The 24,536-nt window shown below is 34.9% G+C and overlaps 1 protein-coding gene across 1 annotated transcript; it reads left to right on the forward strand.

Moving 5' to 3' along the window:
* Positions 1 to 1,165: 1,165 nt before the first annotated feature.
* On the forward strand, positions 1,166 to 24,096 carry LOC144838624 (cadherin EGF LAG seven-pass G-type receptor 1-like). The gene is made up of 8 exons (XM_078694049.1): positions 1,166 to 1,294; positions 3,282 to 3,651; positions 13,970 to 15,055; positions 15,451 to 16,086; positions 16,828 to 17,041; positions 19,284 to 19,488; positions 20,153 to 20,256; positions 21,683 to 24,096. Exons 2-8 carry the CDS (start codon positions 3,444 to 3,446, stop codon positions 21,870 to 21,872), a joined length of 2,643 nt encoding a protein of 880 aa, XP_078550175.1. The 5' UTR covers positions 1,166 to 1,294; positions 3,282 to 3,443; the 3' UTR covers positions 21,873 to 24,096.
* The last annotated feature ends 440 nt before the right edge of the window (positions 24,097 to 24,536 follow it).

Genomic DNA, 24,536 nt, shown 5'->3' on the forward strand with positions numbered 1-24,536 from the left:
GTAGCATAAAATACATGTTTCGTCTGTTTTTAATAACATAACCGTTAATAATGATAATTAGCAAATCATTGTTTAATAAATGACGTTAGTGATGATTATATTATTACTGGTTTTCGCGTTTGCCCATGGGTATTGATAGATTTGACCCAATTCGTTATTCGAATGTGATGCACTTTGAGTCAGCTACTATTTGACGCCAGCTAATATTACCAATTTCCATGGTTCAAGGAAATCGTGGGGCCAACTGTCACCTTGACCCCTCCATAAATAAATTGACCTCTTGAAGAAGTCAGTGAATGTATAGATAAAAGAGTAGGCGGTGTTGATATATTTGAAAATGCATTTAAAATAAAGCAATACATTTTATATCCAACTTTATGCTAATGCTATGTATTTTATTATTTTTGCTAGGATCAGTAGCCAGTGATTGGTCAAGTATTTGCCAATTATGTTTAGCTCACTCCCTTTATCCAATAAAACACATAACCTACAGTACATAGATATAAATCGGGCAAATCAAAAGAGTTCAAATGAAACATTACTTTACGTACCTTAGAGGCTTCTTACATAAAGGTATTGAATAATGTCATTCATTTCATGACGTGAATGTGTCCTCTGTTGGTATTTAGTCAATATTCGCATGTAGCTACAAATCAGTTGAGCCCTGGTGATTATTATTGACATATTACTTAATGTTCTCTGTCCTCTCACCGGGGACAGTTCATTTTACGAAGACTGTGTCTCATCACTCGTATGCTACTAATTAACTAAACCACAGACGCTCTATGCTAGCATAACCTTACGGTAAGTAAAGAACGCGTTGAAATAAGTGAGCGCGCTGTATGAATTGGCTCGCAGTGTGTGAGGAGTTCATTGGAAGAAACGGGTTACGGATGAGCGCACAGTACGATGTGGCTCAAAAAGTTCACTAGGCCTATTAGTAGTAGTAATGTTCTAACATACCTTCAGCGAATCACTCCCCGAGTCCTCTACTACAGGTTCATCGATTAAATGCAGGTTAATAAAACAATTGCTTGACGGATTCTGATTGGCTGAAGCTTCAATAGGGATTATTACGTACGCTACTTACTGAAGTACTATACGGTACTTACGTTCTTACCGCGGATAGTTATCTATTGAACACACGTGCAACCGGTATTTACCAATTGCCTAAATTTGGAATATTAGTCGCAAATACATTGTAAAGTTTTAGATGTTTGAGGAATGTTGAATGGTCGATAGATCGAAACTACTGGTGAATGTGAAGACCCGGAGGAGTAGTACAAACACTCAGGTATGTCGTGTAAATAGACTTGTGGGAGATCCCATTAAATGATTGACACTTTTCGTTTCCTGTGGGTCGGTTGCTCAGGTGAATAGGTCCAGGCGGTCATAATGATGTAAAACATTTCATATTTCTGAGATGTACGGTATTATGATTCCAAAAGTGGAAGTTCGTATATGCATATTATACATTCTCCTATTAAAAGTTCCGTCAACCATGGACCTATAAATGTTCTATCTATAACATATTTTATTAGAATTTCAGCTGTCCCCCCACCTCAATATTTTGGTGCTGAGGGTATCATCTGGTCAAAAAAATCTCCAGATATGCTTGACAGTATTATAGTCTATAGACCGAATTGACCAACAGTGGATACACAGAGTTCGAGACCATTGACTAATCATCTGCGCTCAATCATTTGATAAATTGAGTCTGAAATGTTTGATTATTAACATATGGTATAATTATTAAGATTATTATGTAATTTGATGGTTTATTCAATTTTATTGAAAATAAACCTCTAGCTAGTTTTAGTTTGTAGGTCATTACGTTCTCTGGCTGACCTTTTCGCCACCTTCTGTGTAATAGATGATAAATTGAATGAAATATGCTGTAACATAATGATTTGCGATATTATGCGAGTTTATTTAGAATTCAACCATTTGCCCTTATTCGTTTATTTCTAAACAAAGGATTATTCAATATATCAGAATCAGATGGCAGAAAAAGAAAAAAATACTGTGTTTTTATGGGTTGTTTAGTAACCAAAATGCAGATTTTTTTTAAACTGGTGACGTCATTTGTTGATCCCCTCATCTCACCTTGTCAATTACAACTTGTTTTTTTTAAAGCAACAGTCTACGTAAACAACCAATCAATGACATTACTTTAGTTTTGCATCATTCTTTTTATACAGCAAAATTAATTTATTAATTGATTGTCATATTTTAATAACAAAGTTTATTTAATTAAGTTAAAAGGTTTTCTAAAACATAATGTAGAACGTAAAGAAATGTACGTTTTTAATAAATAAAGATTTATACAATTAAACTGACACAAATTAATATTAATAAGTTCCTGAATGTATGGTTTGTAGAAATGTGATATCGGTGTTAGGGTACGTTTCAGGGTGCTTTGTGACATCGGAGTGGCAAGCCTAGCCCCCACGAGGAACCTGTCAAAATATCGCTTCACGACAGCTGTTTTTTGTTGACATTTTACGCTCTTATATTGCGAATTAAAATAGTCTCCTTCGTGAGTAATTGCCTTCATTCATAGCTTATAAATGAACTAGTTGGCTGTGGGAATACGATCTCTATCCAGGTATTTTTGTGTGTACTGTACGTGTTTATACAAAATGTACGCTAGCTCACGTCTCGTATCGTATTTTACAATTTTTGGCGCAACCAGGTAAATTCTCAGAACAATTATTGTTATTTTATATAAATTAAATACATTATTAATTAAATTAAATTATGTACTACTTATTTCTATTTATTTTTTTACCTGTTGACTTGTATCCATTCATTTCATATTTATTACGCATTCTTTGTATCGCATTTCTATTTACTATTCTGAATATACAAATGTCATTGAAAGAAAAGTTAACAATACGTATATATCTCTTTCATGTTCTTTACAAAATCATTGTTTGTCGCCATTGTCCGAATGTGTTACAGTGGTGTGCATCTTTTCAATGCTTGTATCTCTTTATTTGTACTAGAATTCATGTTTATAATCCTCAGCATGGCTATAGGATTAAACTACTTATGTATAATCTCTATCTAGTTATGTTTACCTACTTTTTAGCACTAAGAGATCTATTTGGTTTGGTTGGATACATTATTTGGATCTTTAATATCACGGAAGCACACTCACAGTGATTGAAGATTCTATCTTCTGTGACGTGTGACAGTGACCAGTGTACCCATTTATCCTCCATACTACATGGTGGATTTGCTCCACATTTTTGAAATGTCTGTTTTCTTTTCCATAGCATCGTTTGATATCAGTAGAGCGTGCGGTCATTGTAAACACGTACTGATCGAAAGGCTAATAAATTGGGCAGATCTGTACACGTAGGCGTACTCCGCGCTAGAGGCGACTGAATTAACGTACTGGATTCCCGACTGGATCATTGCTCTAACAAGACAGGAATATGGCAAATTTAATTTGTGTTTGTTTAATTGTAAGCCTCGTCTTTGGTTCCTGTGAAGGTACCGGGGAAGGCCTCCAGGGTAGGCGTGTCCGCCCTGTCAGTATGTCAGGTATACAGTTTCCTCGCTCTTTCTTCAAGGCCACCCTCCCGGAAACGTCTCCGATTGGCTCAACCGTGATCGAGGTACCACTGACCACAAGTAATTCAGGTAAGACTTTGAACTTGTCGTCAAGACATTCTTAAAATAATTTAAGTATTGTAAGGTTTAAATATAATTTATTCTTGACCTGATCTGACTAAAGATAGATATATAGAAGATGTAGGTCTCGGTCGGTGTTTAATTGTATAGGCTACTTTACATTTATAATACTTTAATATGCGAGACCAAATTGTACAACATACTTGACTTGACTTGAATTAGGTAGGCCCTATCGCACTGTTCTCATCAGAGAAGAGACAAGACACTTTTGGCTGTTTTGAGGTTTCAAAGAGTAAACACGAGTAATACTCTCCATTTCTGAAACAGGAGTTTTCTTTTTATGGATGAGAAATGAGTTGACGTATCGGGTGGGGTGGCGCGCCATATGATGATAATGACAGCTTGGCGCGCCATATGATGATGTCGTGTCCTACCAAGGAAGACTGGACGTAGTTCTATCTTATTACTTTTCCCCTCCCCTGGTTGCGTTGCGTCAGCCGTTTGATCTGCGGATTCTTTCTTTCAAATTCCTGAGTTATAAGGCAATCCACATATTAAGTTCCTTTAAGCAATAAAAGGGTCATTCGTATAAACATTTCTGTAAAATATTATAAACACCTTATTTAGTTATTTGAATAGTTTGGCACAGGATTAAATAGCAATGACAGTGTCAATTTACTATGGCTTTCATTGTGTACAAGACGATGTCAATGTTCGTATACAATACCAAATCGCAGCACAAATATATCTGACCTGTTTTAATAACCACTTATAATACGTGCATATAGAAATGACTGAATAGTTGCAAGTGACTCCGCGGCTTAGCACAATTGTTAACACTATATAATAGGGTATTATTCATTTAATCGTTTGAGTTTTATTTCTAAATAAATATAATTGTATAGGTTAGGCTTTTCTGATAAAGTTAACTAGTGTAACTGAACTTTCTTTACACAGACGGGTATATATTCGGGTTATTCAAATGGCATGTCGTCGTGTATATACTGTAGATAGGTGTTGAACCTTACCGTCTAAGTCTTTTTTACGTCCCTGGATCATCATCTCTTGAAATTCGAATTCATTTTTTCCATCCATAACTTCCTACACCGCAATTGGAAAAAATACCTATTTCTACGACTGCCGTTTCAATTAATTATTTCTTATAAATACTATGTGTTTTTCTTATTATATTTATTTAAAATTAATGCTAATTCATCATAAGGGAACCCAGGATATTTGAATTGATTTTATGCACCCTCACTTACCTAGGCTTGCGGTCAAATCATGATTTCATATGGGAGTCACTAAATGCAAATATGCTAGGCTGCATTAGTCATCAATTAAAACCCACCCTACAGTGACTACTAAAATTGTTATTATAAAGCATACTAATATTGTGATGCAATACTTTCGTGTATTTGTAATTGTTTCTGATGAATGGCTTTCACAAACTTGGGTTGTATCCAACTTACAAACTAATATTCAACATATTGGACAAATAGGATAAATAAACATAATTGAAACGACTTTTAAAATAGTTAAACGCATTTTAGATCATGCATGTTACAATCAATGATTATATTTCGGTATATCTTTTTTTTTTAATGACACAAGCAGCCACTGGCTGAAACCGTAGTCGTACATCATAGCATACATGATAAATAGGTAAAAAATGAGTATAAAAAACCCCCAAAAAAACAGACCATCATACATCAAAACATCATTTACAAAACTTCGCTAATCATCCACTTAGGACGCAGAGCAATGACGTACGCGCACGCGCCGTAAAGTAATGAGACCAATCATGACGTACATGATGGATCATACAAACTGTCGCCTATGATTGGTCAACGCACTTGTGTTGCGTCACGTCATTGTGTTCAAATGAGAACTAAGCTTTATTATAATAAATAGACAGGAAAATTGCACGTCTATCTGCCTCATCTGTCATTACACCTTTAATTGTGTTACTCCATTAACTTAAATTACCATTCCAATTCCTTTCATCAACAGTTATTTAATTTTAACTCGAAATCAATAGACCGTTGAAACACCGGTTCTGTTCAGCCGAATTATCGGATTAGACATTTTGGGTTAATTGTTCTGTTAAAATAAATTAAATTGGTGTGCTATTATACCTTTGTTTGAGACTTTTAAAATATTCTGTCAATCTGAGTCAAGGACGTATTGGCCCATTTTGTATGGTGACAAATTTACATTTATACAACTAATAATAATATTAAGAGAAATACAACGAAGACGGCTACTTTTTCCTCCTTGATTAAAAGTGTTCTCGTCATGGTTGTTTGGTTGTAATACAGTAATTATCTTGTTTTTGTAAATGGTATTCATATACAGCACAGTGTTTTTTCTGCGTAAAGCTCTGTCTACACTATCAAACTTTATGTGACAAAAAATGTGATATGCCCATATGGACACGATGTTGTCATATCACTACAATTAATACTTGTGCTTATCACACTTTTTTTTTCAAACTACTTTGATAGTGTAGACAGAGCTTAAGACTACATCATGGGCTTCACCTTTGTGCCAAACTTTTCTCTTTTATTACGCAAATTGTCAATACGATTAATCATGTAGTTTCTACATATGTCTACACATCAACACAACATAGCAAAACAGATACAAAGTGGCCTTAAGCGTTGACACCTAAGATTTCAACTTTAATGTGTAATGCATTATTTAAACTCTTGTTAAAGAACATAAGGAGACGAAATTAATAATTACAGTAGCGATCTTGTAGCGAACAGAAGCATTGTTCGAAGCGGACTCATTCACTTTATGGAATTCATCACTCATAACTCATGACAAATCCCTTGGCTTAAAGCAAAGGGCCCTCGAGAATCGAGATTATAGCACTCAAAGGTACACGTAATATACCGTAGGGTTATGAGTTACACCGTAGAGATATTTATCTATGGTTATATTGCAAATAGCAACCAAAATGGAAACTTTCAGGATTTTTATAACGATTCTGTGTGTCATTTTGGCTTAAATCAGTACAACTTATTATTACGCTTGTAAATGATGTTATGATTGGTTCTCACTAGAGACGCAAGGACGTAACGCAACGTAAGTGATTTGACCAATCACAAGTTGCATACGTGATGGGGATATACATAATACTATAATTTGTATTAATAATCATGCGAATAATTCTAATGATCTTTGGAATATTGTTCGCAAATGTCTTTATATCGAAAAACACGTAGGTACTACAGGACTCCTCTTCTAAGAAACCATGACACCCACCCGTTTTCCCATTCTCATTGCATTTAAATGGAAGAAAGTTTGGTGGTTAAAGTGAATTAATCTGAATGCTTAATTCAATTTCGATATGACGAGAATGCACTTTACCAAAATCCACCAGATGTTGCTAAAGGGGTCGGAAAATACAGACTGGCCGTGTGTTTCACGACCCCTGCTCAGATGTTGTACAATTCCTTGTTTTATAGGTTACTGTTGTAAAAAATTGAAAGAAGTATCAAATACTTAATTAAGTGGGACTTTAATCAAATTATCCTATAATACTGTTATTGTGAAATGTTTGTGGTATATGTCTCTCGTTGCAACTGATGCGGAACATTTTTATAGCAAAGGTTGAAACTTGTTGAAACATTTATGCATGTTTATTGTTCGCTTGGGATTGTCTGAGGTATTTGTGATCGTTTCATAATTAGGAATACAATTGTAAATAAATCATGTAGAGGAACAGAATGGTCAGCTTATGATTTATGTAGATTTTGGTGATTTGGAAGTTGCCATTGCACGTGCGCAGACTCGTGCGTAGCGGTGTAAATAGACTAAAAATAGAAGTGACAAAACTTGTTTAGAAGTTACTAGATCAGCTGCTGTGCCAGTCTTTAACATCTAAAGGTACAGGTTTAACATTGATCATGGAAGGTCTGTTTTGTTTGCCGGAAGTTTACCAAGTCCCATGTGTAGACCTTCTAAAAAAATTAGCTCGATTCAAATTCAATAACATTAGAAAGCGATTATTAAATGTGGCTTAGGAATGTTTTATTTCTGAAGTAGGCCTACTGGAATTATAAGAATAATTCTTACATTACAGATATTTGCTGTCAACGTAACGTAATAATATCAACAGACCTTTTATGAATAAAAGTTATGTTATCTTCCGATTATAAAACAATGCATTTACAATTTGCCCGCAGTTGTCAAAACTACAAGTGGGATATTTAAAATATTCTGAATAATGTATGTTTGGTAAATCCATAATAAAACTTCACTAAACCACACATGATGTCGTTAAGTGTTTTAGTTTTCTTCGTGCTTGTCTTCATAATCTCGAAGAAGCAGCAGTTCCCTTGTTTACCCCCTATCTGATCGGTCTATTGCCCGCTATCTGGGTGATATCAATGTGGGGCATTCATACTCACACATTACATGACAGTAGGCGCTTACAAGATATAAACTATTGTCGATTTAATAGAATCAAATTAGTTTTACAGACGTGCTTCTGCTAGCCAGGCATAGCAAACGAACTGCATTGGCATTCATAGTTCTCTTGTAACGCTTAGTTGTAGAAATTAATACAGTGTTCACTTCTCTGTCATCTCACCAATTAGGGTTAGATGTAAAAGTTCGAAAAGTTAATTTAATTCTTAAATGCTGTAGTTCCCAACCCTGGAAAGGAAATGAGGGTTTGGGAGACCGTCACGAGCCACTAGTGTCCATTCAAGCACGGCATTGAATTTACTCTATGCAATGTGCTAAATTTACGTTAGAAAACAGTCCTAGAACCAGTGCTCTTGCAAACAATTACGCCTTAATAATAGGGGAAATTATTTAATATAGGAAACGGAAATATATAAATATATTACAATTATAGAAATGAAAGAATGTGGAGTTATAATGTCAACAAAATGGACGTCGATTGCTACTCCTTTTATACATAAGCCTACGTATGTACAGTTTTGCCAAAATCTAATGGGAATATTTGAAGATTTGAAGCGATAGCACATACATATTTGTCTATCATTATATTTAATATTTGATAAGAATTCAAGAAGGATTTGTAAGTAAACCCTAGGGCCACCTGCACGTTTCTTGACTGGTGATGGATTCTTATCGTAAAGTGTTCACAACCGAAGGGGAAGTTCGTTAATATTTACAAGAATAATCTGTACAGACAGCGATTATTCACTTTTTCTGCAAATACTGTAATATAGGTTGAAGTATGATTACTCCTAAGTTCTGCAGAACCCATAGTAAGAACATTTTTAATTGACTATGCCAAACAATTCGACTCACAATACAAAACATCATTAAATCAATTTTAATTAGATTAGTGTCAATTACAATTGCTTAATACAAAGGACAAACTTTGTAATAAGTTTGAAGGTAGCAGCTTTAAACAAATCTGATTTCCAATTTGTTTCAGATTATGTGCAATACAAGGTTCATTTTCGTTAACAAATAATTACTAACTAACAAAATAATAAACTAATATCTTACGTTATGGAGCTAAGTTGTTCTTTCTGTCAATCAACCTATTTAATCATAATTAAAAACTGTCCCAATAAAATATGACATATTCCAGTTATAATATGTACAGTATCTACATGTCAATCATTAACACACCATTCACACGTACGAAAATTCATTTTAAATTGAATCGATTCTTGCTCAGTCACGCGATAGGACATTACGTTTAAACTTTAAATTTCCTATTAGATACACGCGTGTAAATGAATAAACGGCATAATTAACACAGGAAGTACACGCGCGCGTATTTTTTCATCGTTTTATACGGGCGCGTGTACTTCGTGCTTCGTGTACAAAACGATGAAAAAATGACACGCGCGTGCAATCTAAGAAAAATTAGATTTTTTTACAAATAACCATTTTCACAGATCATTAAATAAATAAAGTGTAGGCTAGGCCTTGTATCTGGAGATGAATCACGTCTGGGGTTGCTTTCTCCCACCGCCTCTCTCCCAAGAACTTTCCTTTTGAAGGAAACGATAATTAGCGATCATATCAGCAAGGTCTCCAGTGAAATTAATAAAATAACTTTACAATTCGTATCAGTCAAATCGGATTACTACACTTAGGTGATCTCGACAAATTGTTTTATGTTTATTCCATGCCAATTGTCTTGAAGTTTATACTCCACTCTAAATACAGAATGTTATCTTCCCTTTTTTTTATTCAATTAAAAAAGCCTCCAGCAAATTTTACAATCATGAATCAAATCTTTAAAATAAAATTTAATGACAAAAAAAATCGACGTTTTGTCATTAAATTTAATGTTAAAGTTATATAGTAAACGTCTCTTAATTCGTAAAAATCAAATCGGATTTATTATCCTAATTTAAAAAATATTTTTATAGAAAAAAGTTTGCACAATTATGTGGAATTATCAATAATTGATTGGCTCTTCTTCTAGATGACATTCTCAAATCATAGCCCAAATACTTCTATAGAATATTTAACCAATCAGATTTGTCTAAAATGACCAGTCCAAACAATCAATTGATCAATTTATTAATCGATCAATGGACCAAATATATCGATCGGGCAGTTTGTTAATGTTATCATGATAGTGGATATATATTTTCATCGATTGATAATAATATATAAAAATAGATTTTTTTATGGGCTTTCAAGTATTGATTTAAAATTATGTGTCATCTTACAAAGTTTCAAAATATTCTTCAATTTAATATTTAGCATTGATATGTAATTGTATCTTCCTTAATTGATTCCATAGACGAGTAAAACAGGAACTGCAATTTCAGTTGCTTAACATGTCGTCGGCATGTCCCTTCCATGTCCAACATCATCCTTGAGAGAAATTGTTTTCCCACTGCCACGTCACAAAAAAAACCTAAAATTGAATCGTCCGTGGACATTGAACATCACTTTATCATAATATCCGTTAAGGTCTGTTTACACTATCAAACTTGATGTGATGTGCTATATATGGACATGATGATGTCATATCACTACCATATTTGGGCATATAACTACCATAATTGGGCACATCACCCTTGTTTTCAATCAAACTAGTTTGATAGTGTAGACAGAGCTTTACTTTAATCCTTCTCTTGACGCGTATACGCAACGCAAGGGCACACACACGCAGCGCAAGTAATTGGACCAATCAATGGATCTTCCGAACTTCTGATTGGTCAAAATTACATGGTTACACATAAATTCTTTCTATGCGTCCAATTGGAACCAACCAAAGGCACGCTGTTTCACCATCTGTTCTCAGCGTGGTTATATAAATTAAGTTTAAAATATAACATTTAATTACTACAGGCCGACTGTGTTATAATATATTCGGCTAATAAAGTGATTATTCGAACATTGCTTTATTGTATTTTTATTGTATCTTACAAAACTGTAAAGCTCTGTCCACACTATCAAACTAGACAAAAAATGTGTGATGTGCTCAAATATGGTAGTGATATGACCTAATATGGTAGTGATATATCATCATGTCCATATAAGGGCACATCACATTTTTTGGTCACATAAAGTTTGATAGTGTAGACAAGGCTTAAATCGTTTAAATCGATTCGAGCAATGACTTGAAGAGAATGGGTCGTCGAACGTCAAATAGTATATTAAATAATAGATTATTGTATGGCTTTTCAAGATTTCAACACAGTCTTCAGACATTCAGTAATACTCCTTTTTTTCATAGACATAAATAGGTCTAGGTGAACCATACAAACAAGACGGAAACCTACTGCTGGTCAATGTAACATATTCTGCAAATCTATAGTCCCTCTCCACACATATTGTTATAATGAATTGTATTTTTTTTTTCTTGAAGCATTTCCAAAATGATGAATGACAGATTTTGATAACGTAAAGCTCTCTCGGGTTTCCAGGGGCTTTCCCCACTAGAATGATAAACACGAACATGGCAGTAGGCCGGGTGTACGAATCCCCTGACCTACTGTCCCGCTGTGCTGATTACAAGGGTAGCCCCTGGACTAATTGCGCCACAATGTCGCCTTAGTAATGCGACTGTACAGTGAATCGTTTGCCGGCGTACCGGGGGAAGGTAATTGCCCATCCCACTGTGTCATTATTTCAAATACTATAGCAAATCATAGATTTGGGTGTCTAGATAAATTGCCCGTCACTCATTTTTTCCCGCGCATACAAATGTTCACACAACGACCAGACGTGAAGTTTGACTCCCGAGAGTCCCGCGTTTAAATGATGATGTGTACGCACGCGCTATCTATCTGCTGCTTCTTCGTATTAATAACTTACTATACATAACAGATGGTTTTAATTTTAGTTTAGGAGAACAATTTCGCTATCGGGTCATCACTACTTTCACAAAAGAAAGCAATGTTCAATATATTGTCTTTAATATAGATAACCTGTTCCTTATTGTATCAATGTGGCCTTGATATCTTAGGGTTCCTGTTGTTGACCACTGCAGAAGTGTCACGAAATGTGTATTTCCTTTATCGACTGCAACCTCCATCATGTATCATTTTAAACACATCATACATCTCATAGTTCTGTGTTTTAATTGTTATAATTTGAGCTCAGTTCACCGACTGTTTACGCACGTAAATGTGCACTTAAGATAATTTCGTATTAATATTTAAATCAATTATTCACTTTATTGTCAGAAGAGGCATAACCTAATAGCAGACCACATACTACTGTAAGGCATCTCATGTTTAACGCCAGGTGATTCACCTAATATCAGGGGTCCAATTCAAATTAACTTGCTACATGTTAAACCCTGTTGAGTTTAAATGATTCTCTAATTTCGATCGTCTCGATTTTTCAGTCTGGTATTTAGATGCATAAGATCCCCAGATCGAATTGACTTCAAGGTTAAAACCTTGAATACCAACGCAACACAATTCGCCACCATCACCACCACGTAACATTGCGCGTATAAAAGAGGATAACTTCTGAATCCACTCGTTCAGATGGGAAAACATTAAACTACCTTTGTATATGCGCGCAAATAAAAAGGATAAACTTCTAACGAGTTTTGTACGCGCGCGTTCAAACAAGGATAAGCTTCTAACGGGTTTTATACGCGCGCGTTCAAACAAGGATAAACCTCAGACGACTTTTTTACGCGCGTATCAACTTTGAGTTGTCACTAAACAGTAATATTGTTTAATATTGTGATGATGTAAAGCTCTGTCTACGCTATCAAACTAGTTTGACAATAGTGTTATGTGCCCAAATATGGTAGTGATATGCTCAAATATCGTAGTGATATGATCATGTCTATATATGGGCACATCACATTTCTTTTGTCACATAAAGTTTGATACTGCAGACAGGGAAAACACATATTTATCCACGTGTTCAATTAAACGCTACTGTTTTATAATGATCGGCATAAGAAAGATGATTTCAATAAGTAAAAACGTTTGGTGAGTCCCGATAAAGCAGGAGCTGTGTTTATGCACTTATTTGAAGGGATTAAACCCGACAAGATGTACTTTACTGGATTTGTAACTTTCTAGAGACTTGCTTAAATGATAACTAACTCTATACTTAGATTACTTCCGTTTTTAATTTAAAGGTGGAAGTCTGAGCCTCAAATGTGTTCCATCGATACACACCTGGGACCTATTATAAAAGCCCCATCCTAAGTCATAACCATTTGATGTTTCCATCAATGTTCCATATCTTTAAGAAACAAATATTATATAATTTTACATATTTCCCCTGAGACCTGCAAAAAAAAATGATAAGTGAATCATAGTTTGTAAAGTGTAACCAATTTGAAACTTTTATTGACCTGTGAGTTTTGACTTAATTATCAACTATTATAACGCTTTGATAAAAATGGAGGTTACGCGTGAAAACTGCTGACTAATGGTTACTGAACCGAAGCAGTTACAAGAGTATTGGTAATCCTGTTTATATCACAACATGCTGATACATATTATTAAATAATAATAATAATAACAATATTAAATTTATTTTTACAAACCAAAGATGATACATATGCCTACTTTACTCAAGTAAAGTAACTTTGTGTATCAACAGAATGAGGAAGTTTACATTTTCCCCCGCGTTAACTATTTTGATTATGAGAGTATTGTTTTCCAAAGGTTTGGCACTTTCTTTCTGTCTGTTTTACTTTATCGTTTTCATTTAGCTTTCTGCTTATATTTCTATGCAGCCACTGATACCACATCATTGTCATTGTTCCGTAATTTGTCTTTTGATTTAATGATGTGGTAGTTACTGTACTTACAATATTTGACATTTCTGATAAAATTATGCAGCCACTTTGATCAGATACTTTTAATGCTTTCTTTTAACTTTATAGAATATCGGGACAATGTGGAATTCAGTTTAAAACTAAGGACATCGAATGAAGATGCTCCACCGTTTTCGATCGACCGAAACACTGGTATCATTACGACAACAGGTTCACTCAAAAGCCTCCCGGCTTCCAAGTATAATCTACTTGTTCATGCTAAAATACGACATCCTATTGACAATCAGATCTCTACACGAGTCCAAGTTAGAATAATTAGCGCACCGAAATTCCCACCAAAAGGATTTAAAGGTTACATTGAAGAAAACGTTGTTGGTAATGTTAATGAAACTGTTTTCGCAAAGTGTTCAACGGCTAAACTTCAACGAAGTGTTCGTTACACATTGACAAGAGTAACACCAAATCGAGAAGGTCTTTTTAAAGTTTCGAAACTTACTGGTGTGGTGAGCGTTCTCTATCCACTCGATTACGAAGACGTACACAGGTATGACCTCACAGTTCGCGCCAAAATTGGAAGACTTTTCTCGGAAACAACTTACGTTGTTCATGTAACGGATAAAAATGATAACGTACCAAAATTCTCGTTTAGTATTCTACACATCAACATCACTGAAAATGATGAATTATCAGATCACCCCCTTAGCCAATTACATGCTAATATTGCAAATGATATTCTGGGTTCACAATCAATAGAATATATCCTTCACAAGGGCGGAAAGGATGTCGTTGATATTGATCTGAAAACAGGACAACTTTTCAACAGGCAGACGATTGATTTTGAACACTACACAAGATTCAACCTGATTGTGCGCGCATATCATGATGATGTGTTCTCCCAAGCCAGAGTGGTTATCAACATTTTGGATACAAACGATAACAGACCAACATTGCCAGACTTTGTTGCATTTGTTAACTACTTCCAAGGAAAGACCGGATGGACGGGTTTCTGGATCCCTGCTAGAGATGGGGACGCAGACGACAGGTTGAAATTCAAGGTAATTGAAGGAGGCCAGACGGCAGACGGTAAAGACCTAATAACTGTGGACAGCAATGGGCTAGCTAGGCTGGGAAAAAGCGAGATAGCTTTAACGATCAACGAAACCATCACGACGAGAATGTATATCAGTGTCAGTGGTAAGGAATAGAATATTGATTTTTACCAAGGCTAGTTTTACAAACAACTTTCTTGTAAATAACAATAGCATTGATAATCAATGTCCAGTTATTGAAATTGATGTCTCTGTATCAATACTTAATTATCTAACATAACATCTTTATCGACGAAACAATTATTAATTGCCGAGAAAATGTTTTATTAACATCGCGGACATTGATATAATCTCCCTCATAGTTAATTCATAACATTACTAAAATAAATTGTAATCTCTCTGTACTTGACTATCTCCATAATTAAAAGTTTTCCTTTCTGAATACTGTATTTCACTTACAAGCATTCACGTCTGTGTAATTTCACTCAATTAACTATCTAATTATTATGCAAATTTATACGATGAATATTTATTTTGTAGATGGGACACACACTGTCAAGTCACACTGCCTAATCGAATTGACAATGGTGACTGAAGAGATGTCGTCTTATAGTTTTAAATTAAGGGTGTTTGACGTGACACAGGAGGAGCTTCTTACGATTCCTGGAATAAATCGATTCAGAAAAGCCATCGCTGAAATATTCTTGGTCGACTCCAACAACGTCTTTCTCTTTGACATCGAACCAGTTCATCAATCACGTGATACATACGTCACCGTAGCTGTACGAGATAGCAACGGGAAGTACTTCTCTGTGGAGTCATCCAAGACGGCTCTTTACCTGTCGTCAGCACAATTGGAATCTAGGCTAGGATTCAGATTCGAACAAGTGCACGAAGACCCTTGTCTGACACGACAGATGTGCTTTAACCATCAGGTATGCCAGCTACAACGTAACGTGTACGATACGTCTATGGTGTTTTCTGAAAGACGTGATGTTGTGTACGCGGGTTTATTAATGTCAGATGACACAGAGTGTGTATGTCCGACAGGATATGGCGGTGAAGACTGTTCGGAACAACTGGACTTGTGTCTAATCTCAAACCCATGTGAAAATGACGGTAAATGCTCGATGGAAGATGGCAAGGTTCTCTGTAATTGTACTGGCTTATTTAAAGGTAAGAATGCAACTTTGCTGGTGAAATTGAATAATATTCCATATTATGCCACCTGAATTAACCTTTGAAAATAACTTTACTGTATAAATCAAATTCCGATATTACAAAAATAGGACGGCCAATGATACATTTATTGTGTATAGACCTACGGGATATCTGTAGATAAACTTCCCATTCTGCATCCATTGTCGATAAATCTAAATACTTAACTACTAATTAGATTACATTTGTTGTTAAATCCTATAAATGTCAATTGTAATCGGTAGATAACTATTTAATGCTTATTTTCGGAGTAATTTTAAATTCCCATTCAATAATTTTAAATCCAACGATTTCTATTTATTTCCGTTTTATTTTTATCGGAATTAATGGTATAAAGATATTAGGATTAGTATTCTGGTAAAATGTATACAAAATCCTTGTAGAAATATACTGATATTAAGTGTGCGTGTGTGCGGTGTTACGGATATCGAATCATATAATAACACATTACTAATAATAATAACCTAAGTAGAAACATCAAAGGAATTCCCAGGACCAAATTCAATAAGTATTGTTTTATGATGATAATAATGTTAAATCATTTTGGCATTAAACCTACGCTGTGTAAGTTACATTAAATTAATTATTAAATGGTGCGTTGAATATCCGCTCCGTTAAGCCTTAATAATCGCTCATAATTTAAACCATAACAAATATGCTATTAATAATGGTACTTTTTATTCAATACATTAATCATAGGTGATACGTGTGCAGAGAGTATTAACATGTGTGAAGCCGACTTCTGTAAGAATGGGGGACAGTGTGTAACCCGTCTAGATGCCACGTTCCAATGTCTTTGCAAGAACGGCTATGATGGCGTTCACTGTGAGCTAACGTCACGCCATTTTACAGGAGATTCCTACCTAGCATTTCCAAGTCTACAATCAAGAAAATCTCTTAATATCACTTTTAGGTAAAATTAGTAACACGTAATGTTTAGTTCAAACTAGAGACGCAGCACAACGACGTAACTCAACGTAAGGGATTTGACCAATCACAATCGATGGATTTATTCGACTGTCGCTTGTTATTGGTCAACACACTTGCGTTGCGTCCTAGTGAGAACCAGGCTTTAGACACGTGCGTTCAAATTATGATAGTAGCATTACGTCTTTTGTACGCGGACTTAAACTCCAGACAATGCGGATGAATAAAGAGCAAAGCATGCGCTAACGAATATAAAGGTTTAGTCCATCAACGAAGCTTAAATTATGAAATTAAGATACTTTTTGATATCTTATAATAATATTATGAACATTTTGTTGTACGAACATCAGAACAATTTAGGATATAGGCATACTTTTGGTTACATGACAAATAAGTAGCTAGTATTACAACATCACGTAGATGACTTGTATGTTGTCTTACTGAACAGTAGAGTCACGCATCAAACTATTGGCTAATAGTTTGTTCTACTGGCATTTATAGAACCACAATTGGACTAAAGCACTCCTTATCACTATATAGGAAATCTCCATAGATTAGTGATGCTTTAGTCTAGACGGCATTACGACGTGCAGTATCTAAATCCAACTTGACAATGCGATTTGTTTTACTTTAACGGTCTTACCGACAACCCGCAAAACATCATCAGTGACGTCACGTCGCGCGTCTAAATACTGATAATAATGGAACGACTCTTGTACGCGTAATTTACGTTTCTACCTTTCGCAATTATTAATGAAGTTACAGTAGTAGTAGAGTTGTTAATACTGCCGAAAGAAACTCATAAAAAACAATTGCTGATATGCGATCAAGAAAATATCTTTATATCACTTGTAGCTAAAATTGGACGCGTACGTTCAAATTGTGATAGTCGTCTTTTTGTATAGCGCCATTTTGTATAGCTCCAGAAGTCTGTTTAAAATGACGACTCTTTTCAACTAACTCTATATATAGGACATAGCATATTGATGTGTCTAAAATATGATCCGTATTATTTAATTCATTGATTTGATATAATGGACTTTAACATTTACTTCGGATGTTTTGCAAGAAAGGAACGTGATAGATTGGCAGAAAATATAATGTAATTATATTAACGACATACAGTGGGTATAACTGTCATTCGACGCATTACATCGACGATGGAGAGAAAGGGCACCGTGTGATGAATTCTGCATGGACCGACACCGTACATTGAACTCCGCTAGAGTATAGCATTTGATTGTGTACGCGCGCGTACAAAAGACGTATCACTCTCATCAGCATTTAAATACGCGTTCTTTCTTCACGGAACTAAACGTCTCTGCGCCCTAATTTTGATTTAAAGCGTTTCTTTATATTTCAAACCTAGATAATCAGTTTTTTAATAATTCGATGTTTGTGATTTTATGATGAAAGCTAAATTTAGCGTACAAAATGTTGATGTCATTCTTTTGTTGATTCAATTCACATTTGTTGTCTGTCTGTGAACCGCATTATATTTTCTTTTGTCTGTCGACCATTTCTGGAATTATTTCAATGATCACATTATCTTATACATTTGTTTTAAATCTTGGAGAGGTTAAAATGTTTAAAGAATAAAATATTTCAGTATTCTTAGCTCATCCTCGTATCCGTTTCTTATACAGTACGGTAATACTTTTATTAAGCACTGTCTACACTATCAAACTTTATGTGACAAAAAAATGTGATGTGCCCATATATGGACATGATGATGTCATATCACTACCGTATTTGGGCATATCACTACCATATTTGGGTGCATCACATTTTTCTTGTCAAACTAGTTTGATAGTGTAGACAGAGCTTTTGGATGACTTTTTTTATCGTGGTCGAGCGGTTAAGACAGTAGGACCGTTATTACGTAACATCGGCAAGGGTTCGAGGCTCACTCGCTCCATGGTTCTGGTGGTAGAACGAGTCTTCTCGGACAAGGACTATAAACCGTAGGTCCAGCGAACACATCTAGCTCATGTGCACTTTAAAGAACCTAGTACATCTTTCGAGACGGGGGTTGGGGGTTAGGGTTTACCACGGTGTACGAACTAGTACATCACAGTCACTGATCATAACTGGGCCCTCTGGGAGACCAATATTTTACTGAAGAGGTCACCCAGTATAAATAAAATATTTCAATCCAATTCGATTGGAAATATAGACTCTAGGTTTTATTAATAACGATACAGATATTTATCCAATTATATTTTTAGTTTGCAGACATCTCACGAAGATGGCATGCTGCTTTACATAGGTCGTTACAATCACCGGCGAGATTTTCTAGCCCTGGAGATCGTCGACTCAAACTTAATTCTGTCCTTTTCCTTCGGACAGATGACCATGCGGGTGCTAGCTGGAACAGCATGGGGTTTGGATGACCAGGTCTGGCATACCATTACGATGCTATACCATAAGAAAGTGAGTCAGTTCTTAAATATGATAAGTTAATGTTGGTGGTACTGCAGAGTTTTGTCTGTTGTCGGCGCTGATAAAACAGTTGGATGTAATGGGGCAATGGATAAGACCATAGGCCCTATTTAATTTAAAACTCACAGCTGTTTGTGTATTTAATTTTCTTATTAGTGGTGTTAGTGTGCTGATTTAACGATAGACCTCCTTCCATATACATTTTTAAATTTCCGTTGATTTTTGAAATTCATATTAAGTCACACATATTTCTAATTTTGAAGGAAAGCGCCAATTGCATTCGTAAATTGGCAAGGTCGCCTTTCTACCACTTAAACTTGTCTTTAAAGTTATAGAATTGTCACAAAAACAGCAAAAGTTACATCATCACGTGTTCACAAATTCAAATATCTCACGTAACTTTCTAATGATTGCTACAAAATGTAATTTCTTCGATTGTCAACTGTCTATTTTGTCAAGATGCCACTTGAGAATTTTCCAACAAATAATGTTTGTTCACATACTAGCGTGGCTAGGCTAGGCTAGCCTTTAAAGTACTAGTGAACCGCCAGCCAGCCATCCTGGAAGAACACTCATCAGCGGAAATTTAATTTAAACGTAAGTTTTCTAGGCCAGCTATTCAGTTGTTGACTTTGGGGTCGTTTTTTTTTGACAGATTGTAGATGTTGTAGTTGATAATTGCAGAAGTAACGAGAATGAGCATAAAATTAGCAACGTTCCCTGTAGTGCCACGGCAACCCAATCAACCAAGGTCAATTGGTAAGTATTAATAAAGAAAATCATAAATTGAATTATATTTAAATAAATACTTCAGATTCCTCGCCTTTCAGTGAAAACTCAAATTTATAGCATCATTTAATCATTTTGGAAAATACACACAGGTGGTAAACTAACGCTTGGTTCACACTAGGATGTAATGCAAACGACGTAGCACAATGCAAGTGAGTTGACCAATCACAAGCGACTCGTCGTGATTGGTCAAAATACTTTTGGCACTAAAAGTTCCTAATGGGAACCAATCTTTAAACAGCACATTAAAGATGTATTGTCACCCACAAACTTGAAGATTAATAAAATCAGACTTTGAAAAGATTTTGTAGTTTTAATAAAGTTAATCACTTTCGTAGAAAAAGAAAATGTTTTCACTTATAAAATGACAAAATAAATGGTTAAATTCAACCAAAAACTGGCAGCCAATTTGACTATATTTTGCTTTAAAGGTTTTTTTTAGGTAAATACATTTTTTTCGATCCAATTTTTGGTCAAAGTGGATATTTATTATGTGACATTAAAATGGAATATTCAACAAAAATTGTTTAAGAATTATTTTTTCAGGAGGACAATACATCTTTAAGGGTATCATGCGCCTCGACTGTGACTATTCAGCAGATTTAAAATAAATATAATTTAACCATAATTACCATTGTATAGATAATAATCTGCGTAATCCAGGCAGTATCTTGTGTTAACGGCAGTTCATACTTAGATTCTCGGTTCGAATCTACGGTACTGCAGTAGTCATTATGACTAAACCCTTTCTAATAGTCAGGGGGCCAAACGTTGAGTCAACACGTATACAAGTCTAATATATGTCTCTAGACAGAATGGCTGTGAACCACAGTAAACCACTAAGGAAGTTAACTCACCTTCTACCTACCGCTTAACGTGCGTTCACACATATTCGATTCCCAATTGTGCACAGACGATGATGATAAGAACTTTCTGGGTGATTAAACCTAATGTTTGTGATGATAAATGCAACGGCGTCGATGATTAATCTTTAATTTATGGTTTTGATGACTGGTATAAATTACAGTTCACTTGCCAAAGACTTGCCTGTGGTTCAGGGCCTTTCGGGTGAATTGAGAATTGAAGGCTTGGTGACTACATTAAAGCAGCTCTGTCTATACTATCAAACTATACTTTGACACAAAAAAAAGTGTGATGTACCCACATATGGTATGCTTAAATAATTTGTTAGTGATATGACATCATGTCCATATATGAGCACATCACATTTTTGTCAGATAAAGTTTGATAGTGTAGACAGCTTTAGAAGAGACTTGTTTAACTCACAAAAAGTCCGTATCAATCTGTTTGTCACCCGTTCATTCTATTTCGTCACTTTTTTTCCCAAATATAGCGATGAAAATATATTTTAATGATTTTCCAAATTGTTACACAGGTTTTTAGATGTGACGTCACCTCTACTAATTGGCGGTTTACCAGATAATCATAAAGATGAGCGCGTACTTAGTAACGGTTTCCAAGGGTGCTTACAAAACGTGTACGTTGATGGTATCTTGATGGACTTTGCTAGCAACATCATGGACAAGAATACGATGGCTGGATGCAATGCGATTGGTCAACTATGATAACAATTTAAAATGATTGCGTTGAAATTGTAACTATTATTATTACGTAAGAAAAAGTTGTTGATGGCTGTTTGTGTTTGTAATATATTATGATGTTGAAGCTAGGATGTTGGTATTTTACCCCTGTAGATTTGAAATTTGAGGGTAGATAAAATAGTGGACATTACTGAAGACACACTGTCACATATGTATCACATGTGATGCCGGTATCATAGGCCATAAGTATAAACAAAAACTGATGAGTGATACTATTTGATACTGTATTGGAGAATTTTGCCAATTATACGGGACAGAATGCCATAATATGTGCAGATACAGTAAAGAGAATCGGGTGATTTAGTATACCAGTAAATTACGTTACTATAAAAATTGAAATGACGTCACGTCCCGCACGGATACTGGACATGTCGAATGGTAACTGCAAACATACCGTACTAAATAATTAATTGTGTGTGAGGAGTGAGTGATACCACGACTTGTATCCTGATATCGCATAGTTATATGCGTGGCGTTGACGTTAAATTGATGAGTGAACGCTTTATGTCCCTACAGCCTCCACATTAAATTCATGATGTTTTAAGTTGTTCATAATGTTGATCGAAAATGTATTTGTCATAAGCTTGCATAAAATACAGTACATTGAAGCTTTGTTCCCATCCACTAGAACGCAATGCAATGACGTAACGCAAATTGATTTGACCAATCTCAAGCGATGGATTATTCCAACAGTTGCGTGTGATTGGTCAACTCGCTTGCGTTACGTCCTAGTGTGAACCAAGCTTTAGACGCAACGTATAATTCGACAAATCACAATGAGTCCTTCGCTTCGCTTCTTGCGTTGTGTCATAGTGAGAACCAAGCTTTAGTTTGTTAATCCGTTTGGACAATCAAATCCAGACTGTCAATAATAATTGTGCAAATAAATAAGTAGTGAATAATTTGTAAAAATATTGTTAAAGTTTGCACCATTTTATATTAATAATTTTGATGGATTTGTTAAGTTTTAATATACGTGTTTTTAAACTATATTGTTTTTACGTACGTCTATACAGTACCGTAGCTTATGTCAATTATAGGTGTATTAATATTATGCAGGGCATATGTAATTATTTGTTTTTGATATCAACTATTATAGGCGTTTTGGAATATGTTATATATAGTAGGCGATATTATTAGTCTTTGTAACGTATTATTGTTAGTGAGTGGCACACACTTTTGACGCGCACGTCATAATCTGCGCACGCGTAACATGATGTAAAGCTCTGTCTACACTATCAAACCTTATGTGACAAAAAATGTGATGTGCCCATATATGGACATGATGATGTCATATCACTACCATATTTGGGCATATTGCTACCATATTTGGGCACATAAAACTTCACATACACTTTGTGGACTGAGCTTAATAAATACAAGTGGTGAGTTAGAAATAGGTTGAAGTTTAAATATTGACTGCTAAAATATGCACTAAGTGGGACTTGGGGAAAATGTGCAAGGGCGTACGTGGACGAGCCCACGAGCGACATCATCACTTCCAGATTGTCGCGTTGGTATTCTATTATTCAATTTAAATAACAACAAAATCACGTTTAGTAAATTCATATCATTTCAAATTTTGAAAAAAATATGAATGCATAGGTAATACAGAAGGTTAACATTTTAAACAGGGTCAATGTCATATGTATTGTGTTATTACTGTATCTGTACTAAACATTTTTAGCGTCATTTTTAATGTTGACATATTGGGTTGTTGATAGGCCTACTGACTTAGATAGCTCCACGTTCACTGTTTATATTCTAGTTCGTGGCTTTATGTTGAAATTGACAATTTAATATTGTTAAAAATTAATACAAAACGTACAGGCCAAATTGATTTAATCAGTTTATTAATGATTCTGATCTAATCCGTACAAGGCCTCTCTTAATTGAATGATGAATGTCGATATCTTTTAAATCAAAAAGCTACCGATATTGTAAAGGCTATGGTCTTGACATTTCAAAAACTTATGATTGAAGTTTGATGATAGGTCTAAGTTTAAAACCTAAAATGCGAAATACAATTGTGTCTAATTTAGGTATATTCTTTAGTTCAGCGTCTAAAGAACAATAAATAGGCCTACTCTACGATAACTAATACTGTATTATAAATAGTAGGCTTTAATAAGCCTATATAAACAAGCGATTCATTGTGTATATTTCATTTTATAAAAAAACGTGACAATGTGACTAATTACAGTATAATTCAATAAAATTTGCTGCAATTAACTTGTTTCTGAATGTTTTGTATTTTGAGTCGTGTTTTTCAGCGAGCAAAAGACTCGTGACAGCAGCTGCGCTGCTGCAGTGAGTCCACTGTAAATAGTGGTATAATGGTATAAGTGCACGCATATAAGCAGAAGCTGCAGAGTTCGAATCGCAAGATAATCTTACAGCCTCGTAGACCACTGTTTTGTAATAAGGATAGTATTATTTTAAAGACACACTGTCACAGAAATAAAAAGTAATGAATCTACACAATTTAATTAAAATAGTTGTGTATAGTATTATTTGAAAAAAAAAGATGTTTTTGTTGAAATTGTGTATTATATACATTATATTATATTGAAAGTAAATTAACTTGTGATCAATTCACAACCAACAGAGTGTAATGCTTCTAATTTT

This window comes from Antedon bifida, chromosome 3 (assembly GCF_963402885.1).
Source record: "Antedon bifida chromosome 3, ecAntBifi1.1, whole genome shotgun sequence".
In the NCBI taxonomy this organism is placed as follows: domain Eukaryota; kingdom Metazoa; phylum Echinodermata; class Crinoidea; order Comatulida; family Antedonidae; genus Antedon; species Antedon bifida.